A 16055-nucleotide genomic window follows, 5' to 3' on the forward strand; every position below is an offset into this window, starting at 1 on the left:
ATGTATCTGCAACCCTACAGTCCCCTTACCTGCACTTATCAGACACGCATTGCCTGTGCTTAATTCTTGCACTTGCCACCTGCTGGCCGCAATACCTGTTCTGATCACGTGTTCAGCACTTTCCACTCCTCCCCTGCCACTTGCACTTTCCCCCTTCTCTATCCTCTGCACTTGGACCTTCTCAATGTCACTGGGCCTAGTAAGATAGTTGTTTTTTACTCCCTTGTACCGCTCCCTTGCCTCATCGTGCCTTGAAACACTTGTGTATGGGCGCGCTATGAATGAAATATATCATATCAGGAGAGTTTTGGCCGTATTCCGCAAGACAAACTTTGACGGAGCTCTGTTCCCTCTTTTCCGGCCCATTTCCCTCCCTGGTTTTAACAATATGGGGATATGGGGAAACAGGGGTTCTGGCATCACTGTGATTTTAACGGAAAATGATAACAAAACAATGTTTAATGATCCGTGTGTTTTCCTCGGTCCCCTCGCTTTATAGCCCCACCCAAACCCCTCCCCACCTGTTTTAGACTTTTGCCCAACCCCCATAAATATTTTGTACTTAAAATTCAGTATTTTTCCGTATTCAGGGTTCGTTTTAAATGCATTTAGTTATTTCCAATTCGTTAATATCACTGGATACCCGGGTTTCTGCAGAAGAGGCTCTGGGGGTTAGGGAGAAGCAAAGGATCCGTGGGTAGCGGAGCCCCTGCACACTATGTGGAAACAAGGGATCTGCATGTCATGGGCAAGACGCTCTAACCATTATAGGGAAACGGGAAACCCCTGAATTATGGGGAGGTAGGGGCTCTGCACATTAGGGGGAAGAAGCTCTAAACACTATGGGGAAACAGGGACTCCGCGCATCATATGGGGAAGCAGGGTCTCCGCGCATCATATGGGGAAGCAGGGACTCTGCGCATCATATGGGGAAGCAGGCAATCAGTGCATCATATGGGGAAGCAGGGACTCCGCGCATCATACGGGGAAGCAGGGACTCCGCGCATCATATGGGGAAACAGGGACTCCGCGCATCATATGGGGAAGCAGGGACTCCGCGCATCATATGGGGAAGCAGGGACTCCGCGCATCATATGGGGAAGCAGGCAATCAGCGCATCATATGGGGAAGCAGGCAATCAGCGCATCATATGGGGAAGCAGGGACTCCGCACATCATATGGGGAAGTAGGGACTCCGCGCATCATATGGGGAAGCAGGCAATCAGCGCATCATATGGGGAAGCAGGGACTCCGCGCATCATATGCGGAAGCAGGGACTCCGCGCATCATATGGGGAAGCAGGGACTCCGCGCATCATATGGGGAAGCATGGACTCCGCGCATCATATGGGGAAGCAGGCAATCAGCGCATCATATGGGGAAGCAGGGACTCCGCACATCATATGGGGAAGCAGGCAATCAGCGCATCATATGGGGAAGCAGGGACTCCGCGCATCATATGCGGAAGCAGGGACTCCGCGCATCATATGCGGAAGCAGGGACTCCGTGCATCATATGGGGAAGCAGGGACTCCGCGCATCATATGGGGAAGCAGGGACTCCGCGCATCATATGGGGAAGCAGGCAATCAGCGCATCATATGGGGAAGCAGGGACTCCGCGCATCATATGGGGAAGCAGGGACTCCGCGCATCATATGGGGAAGCAGGGACTCCGCGCATCATATGGGGAAGCAGGGACTCCGCGCATCATATGGGGAAGCAGGGACTCCGCGCATCATATGGGGAAGCAGGGACACCGCGCATCATATGGGGAAGCAGGGACTCCGCACATCATATGGGGAAGCAGGGACTCCGCGCATCATATGCGGAAGCAGGGACTCCGCGCATCATATGCGGAAGCAGGGTCTCCGCGCATCATATGGGGAAGCAGGGACTCCGCGCATCATATGGGGAAGCAGGCAATCAGCGCATCATATGGGGAAGCAGGCAATCAGCGCATCATATGGGGAAGCAGGGACTCCGCGCATCATATGGGGAAGCAGGCAATCCGCGCATCAAATGGGGAAGCAGGCAATCCACGCATCATATGGGGAAGCAGGCAATCCGCGCATCATATGGGGAAGCAGGGACTCTGTGCATCATATGGGGAAGCAGGGACTCCGCGCATCATATGGGGAAGCAGGCAATCAGCGCATCATATGGGGAAGCAGGCAATCAGCGCATCATATGGGGAAGCAGGGACTCCGCGCATCATATGGGGAAGCAGGCAATCCGCGCATCATATGGGGAAGCAGGCAATCCGTGCATCATATGGGGAAGCAGGCAATCCGCGCATCATATGGGGAAGCAGGGACTCTGTGCATCATATGGGGAAGCAGGGACTCCGCGCATCATATGGGGAAGCAGGCAATCAGCGCATCATATGGGGAAGCAGGGACTCTGTGCATCATATGGGGAAGCAGGGACTCCGCGCATCATATGGGGAAGCAGGCAATCCGCGCATCATATGGGGAAGCAGGGACTCCGCGCATCATATGGGGAAGCAGGGACTCCGCGCATCATATGGGGAAGCAGGGACTCTGTGCATCATATGGGGAAGCAGGGACTCCGCGCATCATATGGGGAAGCAGGCAATCAGCGCATCATATGGGGAAGCAGGGACTCTGTGCATCATATGGGGAAGCAGGGACTCCGCGCATCATATGGGGAAGCAGGCAATCCGCGCATCATATGGGGAGGCAGGCAATCCGCGCATCATATGGGGAAGCAGGCAATCCGCACATCATATGGGGAAGCAGGGACTCCGCACTTTATGGGGAGTAAGATCTGTATTAGGAAGCAAGAGCTCTGCAATTTATAGAAACATTGTGCAGAAGCAGGAACAGTGCATTTTATGGGTGACTAGAGCTCTGCACGTTATGGGGAAGTAGCTCTAGACATTATGTGGAAACAGGGGCCCCACACAAGCAGGGGGGAAGAAGGACTCTGCATATTATAGGGCAGGAGGGGCTCTGCAGGAAGAGAAGACCAGGATAGGTATGTGGTCGTTAAGAATCCATGGCAAGGTGAGTAAGTGTGTGTGTTGTATAGCAGCACTTCTGTATTTAGAGATACAGGCCTGAGGGGCACAGAGGGGGCGCGCATAGGTGCTGAGTAAAGTTAGAAGGAATGCAGGACAGGATTATGAAGGGGGCAGTGGGGTGAAGGCAGGGTCGGGTTGGGCCACTAATTGAAAAGGGGCCCACAGTCGGAAATGGCCATGCATTCCTTTTGTGACAGATTGTTTGTGTAGTATCCAAGGGGGAGTTTTTGGTAAAACGTGTTGCAAATTGTGCATTATAAAGATGCTTTTTTCGGCAACACTGGTCCAAGCTACAAGCTGCACAGTGAAGAAACTAGTAAAACTGGACCTCTTTGGCCAAAAAACGACCCAGTTTGACGGAAAAACGGACCCAGACTAGCACGTTGGGCCTGCACTTGGAGCTTTGCCCCATGGACCCTATCCGAGCCCGGGCATAGGGCTACACGCATGGCACCACGTGGAGGAGTACAGTGGCGGACGGCCAGGAACTGCCACATGTGGGCACATACTGTCATCATATACCCAGGCCCAGTCCAGCTACTGGTGCGTCCTCGTAAGCTTAGACACCACCCCAAATGGCTTTCTATTTTCACAGCATGCAGAGTCATTTCATCATATGGGCCGTTATTCACACAATGCGCCAAGTAGGGCCATGACATGCTTCGTGCGCCCATTCCTTGTATGTTACTTTGCTCTGGTATTTCCATGGTGCACTCAAACATCAGTGGTCAGCTGGGCTGGAAAGGCCTATAGGGAACTCTGGAGATTTCCCAGTAGGCCTCTGCAACTTGGGCCTCTTTGGTGTAGTAACCTATTTTGTTTCCAAATGTTCTCATAGGAAAAGGGTGGGCTTACTGGAAATGTGTACTATGGGGCCACCTCTGAACATTATTTCCAGGATCGGTTTTGGTTCCCAGTCAACCCCATGGACTCTGCTAAGGGCCTGCTTCCCAGGTCAGCGAGTAAGCACCTGAAAAGGTCTTATACTCTGGAATCCTTGTTTCGCATGCCTGGGTAGCCAGAGGACACTCTCTCGTGCCTGCTTTCCTGGTTGCCCTGTCACTTCATCTTGGCATGCCACTGCGGTGGCCATAAACCAGTGCCACCCCCTAAACTCTGACCTAGTGATGAAGTAACATGCTTGCGTTAAAAGATGGCAGCCGGGTAAACCCTAAGTGTCCACCGCAGGGACTAAGAGCTTTTGTGAGCCCGGCGATTTACAGCAAAAGCGGTGGGTGCCCTGCGGACGCGCCAAATCAGGTTGGGGAAAAGGCACACCGAACTAGGGAAGTATGAGCCCTATACAGAAACGGAAACACGTAGCTACAGCCATAACTTCCAAATACTGCCCTCAATATGCCCAGGTAATCCCACAGCATGCCTGCCAGTTCCATTCCAGGTGGGGCTATTACATCTCAAAGTATCGACATATAGGTCAGATAATTCGCCACGATGCACATACACGATCATCACATTCCTTGCAACTGCAATCAGATGTCGAGGTCCTCCCACAACATGACCCTTCTTGGCAGCGAGTGGCTCTATATTACCAGGGTATGACCTGGCACTCCTATAATATGTCGGGTGTTGCCACTGTGGTTGCTTGTGTTGCCGCGCACAAAGGAAGCAGCCTATAGGTTGGGGCTGAACTCCTGCCCTTAGAGGCCTGGTCAAGCCTGCACTGTGTATGGGAGGTACCTCTAAGAAATTAACTGCTAGACAGGGAAGTCCCCAGTGGTGAAGAAGCATTGTCCCAACCAGGCATGACCTGCCGCTGCCTGTTCTCGCGGTGTGGGCAGTATCATCTGGTATTGTCTGTGTGCAAAGTGGTTAGTGGTACTGCCTCTACTCAAAGTATGGTTTGCACCATCTGCTGTTCTGGGTACTCACCATGTCTGCATAAATCTCATCGGCCAGAATTGGGACACACTGCCGTGCTGCCACTGTGGAGACAAGGGAAACTCCCGTGAGTCACGGTGCTAGCAGGGCACATCAAACAAACAGATACCTGCTTATTTTGGTGTGGAACTAAACGGTTGCCCTTCTGTCATTTTGGACACATACTCTCCCATTTATAAAACTCAGGCTTGCATTATTCCACTTCGTCATTACACCAACTTTCCAATATGGAAGTGAAATATAGGGAGCAAGCCAAGGCCAAGACCCTTGTGGATGGAACATACAAGCACATAAATCATGCATGTACTGGTCTGTGAACAGATGCTTACAATGCTCAGGGTTAAAGGCACGCAGAGCGGAAATAGGAAACACCCACATTACTAGAAATAACAAACAAATCCTTGAACATGGGGAACACTCACAAATACTGGTATATACCACTTTAAAGCAAACAATGATCAAATAATGAAGCTTTGGGAGTGGCCCACTTCCCAGGAAGTGCAAGCAATTGCGGGCAGCCGAGAAGTGAGCTGCTGCTTTCATCCTAGTCCATGCAAAGCCCTGGAAGAGGGTAGGGGGCGAGACTTCTTGTGGCAAGGTTTCCCTGCCTGACTGAGGCAGAGAAGGGCATTTTACATTATTTTGGGACACCTGGAAGTGCCCAAAGACGAGCATTGGCAGTGCCCATCCTTTGAGCTTTTTTGCAGGCATGGGAAATGCACTTGCCAGGCACAGCCGTAGTGGTATTAACTGGTCGTTGAAGGTAGCAGGCGCAAAATAATGCTAGTGCCTGGCAAATGCCTAATATTTACAGCAGCCTAAACGGTTGGCTTTGCCAATGCTTGTTTTTAACAGGACTTAGTGTAGGACACACAAAGTGATCATAAATCGAGTGGCTGAAGGCAGACCTGGTTACATCTCTATTACACCAGTGGCATGTTAAGTCATTAACTCGCAGAAGACTGCTTTGAAAAAATACTGGCAGGCACTTTGAGTGCAAAGTTTGATATAAGCCTTGATTCCCGATGTCTGCGCTTGCACTTGCCACCAGCTGGCCGCACTTTTATTTATTGTATTATTTGACTATTATCCTATGTACTGCACTGCCCCCTCCTCCTCCCCCTGCACTTGTGCGATCTCATTGCCACCTGGCCTAGTATCTCGTCTTCCCTCTGTTCCCCTCCCTTGCCTCGGCTCACCTTGAAGCACTTGTGTATAGGCGCGTTATAAATGCCATATCATATCATTAAAGCGAGCTCAAAGAGTTCCCATGAGGAGGTGTTATCGGGCAACAGCAAGAAGGTCAAATCCATGATAAAATACCATAATGGATCCCAGAAGAGCAAAGTGAGCCAGACAACCTGGATCCAATGGATCCCAAGCTCAGCTTCCATTGAAGCATGTCTTGATTGGGGAACCCCCTGCTGGACGGGTAAAAGTCCTGGCCTTTCATATAGCAGTCTCGCCCGGGCCGCCTGCAGCTGCCCCTGCTCTTCCAGTCACACCTCCAATGCTCTGAAACCAGACTTCATTACAGCTCTAAGGCTTTGTGATGGTCAAGCTCACAGTTTAAACACGTGACCATCACCTCCCAGGGGCTGACCCTTAGCATGGCTATTAAACTGGGTGTTCACCGTGTTGGAGCGTTAACAGCCATTCGCCAATTAAATAACAATTGGGCGCGGGACAATGGTGAATGATGCCGTGACGTCATCGCCGCCTTGTGGGCAAGCAGAAAGTGTGCCACTCTACTTTGAGCGTGCGCGGGTGGGGTTCATTTGCACAGGCTGGGCCCTGTTCTGTAATGGTGCAGACGCGTTGAAAATGGTGAAACGCTGGCCGAGGCCTACCAGTAAGAGCCCCCAAGCATTACTTAGCACAGACCAAGGGTTATCCTAGCATTTTGGGTCATCAACGTGCCCTGCCTGCCAAACAAGAGCTGTCCTCCCGTGCATTTCATGAATCCCACACAGCGACTACCGCATTTGCGTCTGTCATATTCTGGGCGGAGCTCAGTTGGTTAATGCCACCACTTCAGAAAGCCGTGTGTGTTTGGCAGGTTATTGGTTAAAACCCTGGTGGGGTTGATCCGGCCTTTCATCATTCTGTCAATACAATAGTCATACATGGGTGTGTGTGGTAGCGGGCGCCTGCCCTTATGTTTTAATGGACTCACCTGCGAGAATTTTCTTTAAGTGCGCTTTGCTGAAGACAGACCCACAAGGATTCGACGGGTTGTTCACGATGACGCAGGCCGTTTTATCGTCTATGAGAGACTCCAGGTGCTTCAAGTCGATTTCCCAGCACTTCTCCGGCTGCGGGGGTCGGGGGAGGGGAGTCGAGAGAATGGGAGAGGCTGTCATTGTCTCTTTCATGGGTGGGTTTCAGTCTGCTGACCATGCATTGCTCTGGCTGGTGGCCCCCTTACAGCAGGGTCCATAGCGTGCTATGGAGTATGGCCAACTAACGGCCAAGCTGAAAACAAATGGGGAGCACCTGCCTTTGAACTCGATCCAAAATGATTAAACATCACGTTATGTAACTTGCGCTAACTAACATCATGTTTGCAAAGTCATCACAGTTCTGAGCCTCCGCTGGCAACGCCCCTCCATTGACTTCAACTAACTCATTCCCGAAAACAACAGTATATTCTCCAAAGAAATGTTGCTTAAGTGTATATTAGCATAAACATCCTTTCAAACATGTGAGCACCCCTCACTCCCATTGGCGAGCAGACTCTTTCAACATTAATACGGTCTCAATGCGCTGATAGTGGGAACGCCCTCGATGGACAATTAGACAAAGGGGGAGATTTCCCGAACGGACACAAGAACTACAGAGTCAGCCACTTGTCTAACATGTGACCGATGGTCCCATCATTTCATAGGCACCCGGCTTAAAGAGCGGGCCCCTTTCAGAACCTCAGGTAAAAGGCTGGCTCAGCAATATGCACTGTCCCGGGTCTCGAGCACTAACATTTGAGGATCCACAGGGATGCAGCTGTGATTCCAACAGTGGTGTTTGGAATGGCCTCCCCCCATTGGCTGGAGCGGGGATCCGCCCCTGGATCATGCCACTGAGGCCAGCACAGGGGCGGGAGCCTTCTGCATTCCTTTACTGCTCCTGGCAGTGGATCAGTCAATCCAAAAAAACCAGGAACATCTGGAAATGATTATCCAGCGTTCATGCACATGTGCTACCACAGACGGAACTAAGAAGATGTCTGGCTCCTCTCCAAAACCATAGGGAAGGGAAAGTGCACCCAGTGGAAGTGCATATTACCAGTAGAGGTCGGCTATGAAGGGATAAGCTATATTCTATGCTGGGTCTAGCGCAGGCAGGATTTACTTATGGGTATCATTATGAGGTTGGCGGTAGCCCGCTGGTGGTACCGGCGGTTTGCAACAGACCTCGTAACACTTTTCCCGCCGCCTGATATCCTGGTGCCACCAGGACATTACAAGTCGTGGCGACCCGGGGTGTCAGGCGGCGGGAATTGTAAGACCTATAAGACTCCACGGGAATGGGGACACAGAAGCACCGGCACTGTTGCCAACGGTGCTTACGTGAGAAACATGCCTGCAGTGGCCGGTACTCCCGGCAGGTCAGACCTACCCGGGACATCCGTCTCCGGAAAGGGTGCAGGTATGTTGCTACCGGTACCCTTATTTCCAGACCGCCCGACTTGGAATGAAATGTCTGCCCAAGCCATTCCTCAGTCAGGACTAGAATAGTGAAGCCACCACATCAAGCTTCTATTGTTCCCTCTCGCCATAGGCGCCAAGTACACGGGGGCTCAGGTCAGTGGACCCCGTGCTTCTTGAACCACGGGACGGGAGTGTCATTTAGCCCCATAGATATTCTGCATGTATTTGTGTGGGGGCGACCAAAAACGGGAACAGGAAAAAGGATAAGTGCTGTGGCTCCTCCCCTGCTTGGCAGTGAAGTGTTAGCACGCATCTCGCCAAATTAGCAAATTGGGACGGCTGCCTCATCAATGGGCCACTTGAGCCTTAACTGCCATGTGGAGTAGGAGAGGCTGGGCAGGGCAAATCGGTTCGGTAGGTGCAGAAGAATTAGGGGGCAGCGCAGCAGGTTAGGTGACTGTTGTTGAAATGTTATATATTTAGACCTGTCTGGAAATCCTATGGCATGTTTTCCAATTCTTGCTGCAAAATGTTTGTTTTGACATGGGAATGAGTACGGCCATCTCACCTCCCTCGGTGTGGGATTTTCCACCCCCGTAGCGGACCTCAAAAGCCCCTGCCCATGCCTCTAGGGTTAACTCACCAGCAGGTTATACAGCTTGACCTCAATCCCCATGGAGAGGGCAAGGGTCTTGTAGAGGGAGAAACCAGGCCGTGGGATCAGGATGTTCTGACCAGGATTGGCCAACACCGCGAGACAAAGTTCAATAGCTTGACTGCAACCGCTTGCAAGTATGACGTCCTGCGGAGAAAGCCAGTCTTCAGTAAGTTTTAACAAGCAGAACATTCCAGAAAACAATAGCCACACAAGTATGTTCAGTCAAGGGCCTGTCGCTAAAGGGAAGAACAGTTCAAATGAGAAAATCATCAATTTCATGATTGAAAACCCCTCAGCCAGACTTCCTCCCTCGCATGAACGAGGTGAGGGGCGATGGAGACCCCGCCTTCAGTACCAAAAGAGGCCAAAGGCCGAATGTGCTTGGGAATGGCACCCCGCTTCTCCAACTAGATCTTGCTTGATAAAGGCCCCCAATGCTTGGCCTCCTTACCCCAGAAGGGATCCTACCATGGAAGGAAAGGACAAGCACTTGAGGCTAAGTGACAACAAGCGAGACCACGGGCTGCCTGTGGCTATACATGAAGCTCTTTGGTCAGGCTGGACTGCAATGTGACCAGGCAGCACTTGGGGATATGCACAAAAGAAGGATCGCGTGCGAGATAGACCAGGGTCTGAAAGTGCCGGGAAATGGGATGCTTCCGTCACATAAAACGGCCTACAGTGGAAAATCCAGTGGTCGTCCTCTCTGGTGAGGAATGTGCTTTAGACTCTCTGGGCAGTTGAGGCTCTGAGCTACAGACTGAATGGGAGGCCAAGGCATTACTGTGCACGGATCTTTAGGCTCTCTGGAAGTTTTGGGCTAGAACTCCCAGGATCGCTCATCATTGCCTTTACTGACTATATCTGGTGGGTGTTGTAGTCCAAAACATCTGGAGAGGCAAAGGTTGCAACCCAATACAGTTTAGTCTGCAATGGTCAGTTGCTCATTGGACTATCCAATGAAGGGTGCCCTCTAGACTCTGGGCAGGATGAGTCAATGGAGAGGTCACAGGCTGGAGCCTAAGCAAGAGAGAGAGAGAGAGAGAGTGAGACAGAGAGAGAGAGAGAGAGAGACAGACAGACAGACAGAGTCAGAGGGAGGAGGTGAGAGAGAGAGAAATAGAGCGGAATCCTCATGGAAAGACTGAGCAATGGAGGCTGTGTCAGTGAATGGGGTGTGGGGGGGCATAGGGAGAGAGTGGACGCAGCCTGAAGGTGCCTTGCAATGGCACGTGTCTCCAAAAATATGTAGCTCAGTCTAATGGCCAGTGAGGCTTGGACCTCTCCAGTGATGGAGGAGTTCTAGCCCCTATGGGCGATGACACCATGGCAACGTCAAGCACTCACTCAACACTGGAAACTGAATGAAGAAGCGAGAGGTCAGGGAACGAGAGTCAGCCAGTCTTTGGACTCATGGGTGGGGGGGGGGGTTCCCCCTATTCATTATCCTTACTTATTTTGAGCCTTGCTGTAATGGCAAAATAGGTGGTATTTCGGAATTGCACATTATTATGGGTTTTGCAAGCCTGCTTGCTTGTAAATGGCAGCATTACCTCGACTTTCAATGGTAGCAATACCCCAAGCGGTCTTAGCGTGCGCAGTGACAACACTTGTGGCCCGCCCCCTCCCCCACGCCCAATGGGATTCCAAAATGGGGAATAACTAACTTAAAATCAGCCCTAACCACACCTTGTAATGAAGCCCTTGGTGCGCATGAGGTAATAGAGCTGCGCACGAGGGCCGGTCCTGTAAAACCCTTCTGTGACCTTTCAAACATGTGTCCTGACTCGCGATTTGCCAGGTCAATATAAACCCCAAGTCTGTCCTTCAGAAAGCGCGCCTCCACCGACTCCACCCCTCCCCTCAGGGAACGCGCAGCAGGAAGGTGGAAGCCACCCAATCAGTGCAGAAGCCCCACCCAGCTGAGTGAAGGCCCGAGCCTCCTTAGATCTAGCATACAGGGTCCAGAAGCCCGTTCCCTTTTTGGCCCATTTCATCTTGATAAGAGTTCGTTTGCTAGGACTGCAGCACTGCAGGCCCTAAAGCCAGGCGTGGTCGTACCTTTGCTTCCAGGGGGGCTTCGGGGCAGCTGTAATATTTGGCGATGGCATCGCGACTGGCTTGATATCCTGTTGAGAGAAAGCAGTGATGCAGGAAACAAGGTTAGTGCCCGCCATCATGTAGGCCCAATCCACCATGATGCTCTGGTAATGCATCCTAGCGCTCTTCCCCTACACCTCAAGCCCACCTGGATCTCTAGCATAAGTAAACAGCGTAAACAAGCACCCCCATGCAACCTGATGGCAAACTCTACTCTACTGCTGCACCACAGGAAGCTCAGCAGACACAAGAGCCCAAGCTGCGCGCCACTGTGGGACTGTGCATGCATTCAAGTGGAATGTGGACTCATGCAGTGGCAGCATTACAGATGGATAAGGAGGGCTCTGGGCTTGTAAGGGTCTGCCAACTCAAGGCAACCTCTTGCCATTAACAAAGGGCTGAAATGATGCCAACACTTCCAGAAGGAGCTTGGCCATGTGGGTTGAAGTTCCCTGAGAAGACAAAGGATGGAGCCATTGTCGAAACATGCTCATAAACCCAAGTACTTAGGCCAGCAGACAAAAGGAAGCTCACATTGTCGTCATCAGCTTCCAGTGAAGGGCATGTGGCATAGGGGGAGAGCTGCACTGCAGACACTTACCCACTGCCGGGGCATAGCCATTATATTTTCCAGAGTCAATCGCATTTTTCATGGCTAGGGTGACTGCATCATCCGTGGGAAGGTTTCCAAACACTGTAGGGTCACCTGTAGGGAAAAACAAGTTGGTCAGGGTCACTCAGCAAATGCAGTCTGATATGTACCTCCCAGCGGTGTTTTGGTATCTCCCAGTCCCTATGGTCAGACCTCCGCCTCCCTTTTCTGCAGGCTCACAGGATCTGACCGTTACTGCAGTCTAAGCTTTGAATTGAATGGATTCCCGGGACCATTGTACCCCCAGCCCCCTCCCGTCCTTTCAATAAGCTCCGAGGACCTTCACTCGTATTTCTAGCCTGTGGTATAGCCTCAAGATCTCCCACCAACGGAAGTCCAATCCCTCCTATTCCTTCTCCCCTTCCACGGGCTCCGAGGTTCTCATGATCCCAGAGAACCCCCAAAGCTGAGATCTTCATTGCGCGGGATTTCCCCGTTTGGGCAGGCTAGGGTCCCCCCCTCTGTACATTTTTGACATTGTTAATAATGATCTAGAACATGTCCCTTTCAGTAAATTCTTATGATCTTTCATGGATGCAGTAAACTATTCCCAATTAAACGTACTCCTCGGGATCTTGCAATCCTAGTGCCATATCTGCTCCTCTTTCTCAGGATTGAACATTTCCTCTTCCTAGTAGATTTTCGGGATCTGTATGTCTGTGGGGCAGCCATGCCCTTCCACAGGCTCTCATGAATGCCCAGTGTCTTAAGCTACGCCCTGGATTTACACATGATCTCAGGTGCCTGCAGCTTAACCTCATCCATCACCCGTTTTTGGGGGCATCGTATGACCTCCAAATGCCTGTAGACGTTGCCGATTGGTCCGGTCACCTAATTCCACCACTGATGCAAGTTTAGGATGCACCTTTCCTTCACAAACAGAAACCTGAATGAAGCTCCAGGCACCCTTGCAACCCTTGGTATTTACTCTGTACTGCTCCGTTTCCAAATGTGCGCAAGTTTAGCCCCTCTGCACAAGTTTAGCCCCTTGAGCTCTGGCTGTGCCAGTTACCCACCACCTATGAAGTCTAGATTAGATCAGGCGAGAGTGCTCGATTATGTGCCATTGTAGGGCACGGAGGCGTATTGCTGGCATAAGGCCCGACCCCCAGTACTAATGAACTGTTCTAAATCTCTCTGGCGGGCTACTGACCTATGGAGAGGGCGATCATGGCCTTGTTGGGATTGGGCTCCATTTTCATGCTGTCCACCAAGGCCCGGATGGGGTTGAAGGTTTTCTTGGAGACCTCAGATGCTCGCACTGCCCAACGGGGCTTCCTCGATTTTACTTTCTCCAGGAGGGGGTGTGGGTCTTGTATGTTGACATGGACATCCAGGACGCTTGGGCGCAGCCCATTGTTGTTCACCTTAATCACGTACGAGTCAGACTGCATGGCTGTCGCTGGATGGAAAAAACAAGAGGTTTAGAACCCGTGAGGCCAAGGACATGGAATTCACTGCCCCGTCCCAGGAGCATCGCAGAAGAAAGCAGGGCGTACAACAGGCAACTTAGAGATAGCGGCAGGAGATTGAGGATGGAAGAGAATGACCGAGAATCAGATGGAAAGAGGCGAAAGGAGGCCAGATGACCTAGGAAGACAAACCTGAGCAAGATTGCAAGAGAACAAGCAAAAATGGAGGCGTGTGAAGAGATCTTATACTAAATTGTGAAGATGTACCTATAGGAGTGTACATAGAGGTGGAGGGACTATGTAAGGGAGGTGGGAGATTGGTGTGCATCAGTGTATGTAAGATCAGGAGAGCACAGATGTTTGGGGAAACAGGAGGTTGCAGAAACGTGTGTGAGAGTGTCAAGAGAGCCTGCAATAGACACGATGTACCTACTTTCCATAGGGAGAGGCAGATCTGCCACAGCGTGCACAAGTGTGATATGGGGTAGAGCGTGCAGCGATCAGCAAGACTAGGAAGCCCTTTGTGGATAGAGCAGCATGCATTGGTATACGTTCCAGCCCACCACCCACCCCCATCAGAGTCCCAGGCCCACTGCTTTTTGGTGCATTGATGCCCCTGAGTGCGATGGACGTGTAAAGGGCAGGGTGGTGGTGGTGGCAAAGGGCATTGAAGCACAATGTGCGGGAGAAAAAGAGAAGGAGGGGGAAGATAAATGAAACAAGGAGAACGAGGATTAGAGTGAAAGGGAATGGACCAGGTTCGGTGTGTGGAAGGCAGAAAGCAAAAGGGAAAGAGAAAAGAAGGGGACAGAGAAGATGGAGAGTGAGAGGGGGCTCGACCCAGGCAGACAGTTTGAAGAGAGGAGCGCGAATAGATCCGGGCAGAGGTGGACAGACACATGGAAGACGGGTAGTCAGATGGAGACGTGATAACTGCACGTCTGGGAAGAGGGAATGAGCAATTCAGACTGACATAAAGGCGGGTGGACAGAGGAAATAGAGAGACCGACGCGCGGATGTGCTGAAGGTAACAAACACGGTGGGGAGAGGATAAGAGCCCCAGACCGTAGGGTGGCGTGGGGGCGTGGGGGAGGGGTGTAAGCAGACACGGGACAGGGCGGCGGGGAGACAGAAATGCAGGTATAAGAAAGCATGAAGTATAGACAGTGAGATAAGACATAGAACGAGAGAGAGAGAGAGAGAGAGAGAGAGAAGTGGAAGACAGAAAACGTGACAGAGGGAGAGAGTCAGAAACAGACAAGTGGGAGAAGAGACCAAAGAGAGACGTCATCGGGCAAGTGAGAGAGAGATGGCGCGAGAGAGAAGGGGAGTTGGAAGATAAGACAGCGCTAGAGGGAGAGAGACAGGGAAGCAGAGGTGGGGGATAAGCGAGAGTAGTGGAAGAAAACAGAAAGAGAGAGACGGGGAGGCAGACAAGTGGGAGAGAAGACAGAGAACGTGTGTGAGGGAGAGCGAGAGGGGACACGGAGAAGTGGAAGAGAAGACAGAGACAGGGTGAGATAGACAGGGAAGCAGGGGTGGAAGATGAGAGAGGGACAGAGATGGGGTAGTAGGTAAGTGGAATGGGAGAAAGAGATGGAGAGGCAGAGAAATGGAAGAAGAAGAAGAAGAAGAAGAAGAAGAAGAAGAAGAAGAGGGGGCAGACAAGTGAAAAATAAAATAAAGTGAGTGAGCCAGAGAGAGAGAGACACACACGGGGAAGCAGAGCTGGGTCTTGAAACAAAAGGCAGCCAGAGATGAGGAGGAAGACAATGGAGGCTGGATGGGGAAGATGGATCCCAGGTGGGGGGCGAGGGGGGGTGGACGGTGGAGGGGATGGGGTAGGGATGGAAAAACCCGCTGCAGCCGTGCAGTGGTCCTAATGGAAATTTCTTGCGTGCGAGGTCCAGATGTGCGTGACCATGGCAGCAAACCTGGGCGACAATTCAAAGCAGGTGTAGCAAAAACTGCGAGGAGCCCTCTGCATTTCAAAGGAACCCCCCATTACATCTACCATAAACTGCGGCCGTGCCAGGCAATCCTCTAAAACGTTATGGGTACCAAAGAAGGCAAAAGGGGGGGCCCTAAAACCCGGCACTAACAATGAAAGATCGGACATTAGGGGGTGGGCAACAATAACAATTATTAAACTGGATAAAAACAGGCTGGAGCTCACGAGACTCGCCCTTATGAGGGAAGTAGGGCTCTTGGGGTTCGAGGAGTGCTCTTTTCCATGTGAAAAGGGGAAAGCACTCCATGTGTCCATTACATTACCTCTTAAATGCTCAACTTTTGCACCGGTTCCCTCGGAGCTGTAGGAAAGGATCGAGACGCTGGAGCGGTTCCTGCTCGCTGGAGTCTTAGAATTAATCCCAGACCGCTCTTCTGCGCCCATAAAATAGTCCCAAAAAATGGGGGTAGGGCTGGGAGGCCCTCCGCTATTGGCTGGGAGTGGGGGCAGTGTCCCCGGCCCACTCAAACTGCAATGTCATGACCGCGGCGGGCGCTTAACCCGTTCAGCCGAGCGCGATGCGGGCTATTTGGCTAGTTCTGGGAGGTGGCAACAATTCGCACGAACATCAGTGCCGTGTCTGTACAAAATGCAAACAAACGGCAAACGCGCGCGGAAGAGTAATACCGACGAA

At 51.7% G+C, this 16055-nt stretch overlaps 1 protein-coding gene across 1 annotated transcript in view; it reads right to left on the minus strand.

The window, feature by feature from the left end:
• TAT (tyrosine aminotransferase) overlaps positions 1-15820 on the minus strand; it is a 37809-nt gene extending 21989 nt beyond the window's left edge. The window contains exons 1-7 of the mRNA XM_069635465.1: positions 15685-15820; positions 13152-13400; positions 11948-12052; positions 11308-11375; positions 9232-9390; positions 7118-7256; positions 4933-4985 (exon numbers count right to left, since the gene is read on the minus strand). Of these exons, the coding sequence (XP_069491566.1) occupies positions 4933-4985; positions 7118-7256; positions 9232-9390; positions 11308-11375; positions 11948-12052; positions 13152-13400; positions 15685-15805 (894 nt within the window). The 5' untranslated portion in view covers positions 15806-15820. The remainder of the gene's footprint in view (positions 1-4932; positions 4986-7117; positions 7257-9231; positions 9391-11307; positions 11376-11947; positions 12053-13151; positions 13401-15684) is intronic.
• Between the last annotated feature and the right edge of the window lie 235 nt (positions 15821-16055).

Source organism: Ambystoma mexicanum, chromosome 1q, assembly GCF_040938575.1.
Source record: "Ambystoma mexicanum isolate Mex_15411 chromosome 1q, UKY_AmexF1_1, whole genome shotgun sequence".
In the NCBI taxonomy this organism is placed as follows: domain Eukaryota; kingdom Metazoa; phylum Chordata; class Amphibia; order Caudata; family Ambystomatidae; genus Ambystoma; species Ambystoma mexicanum.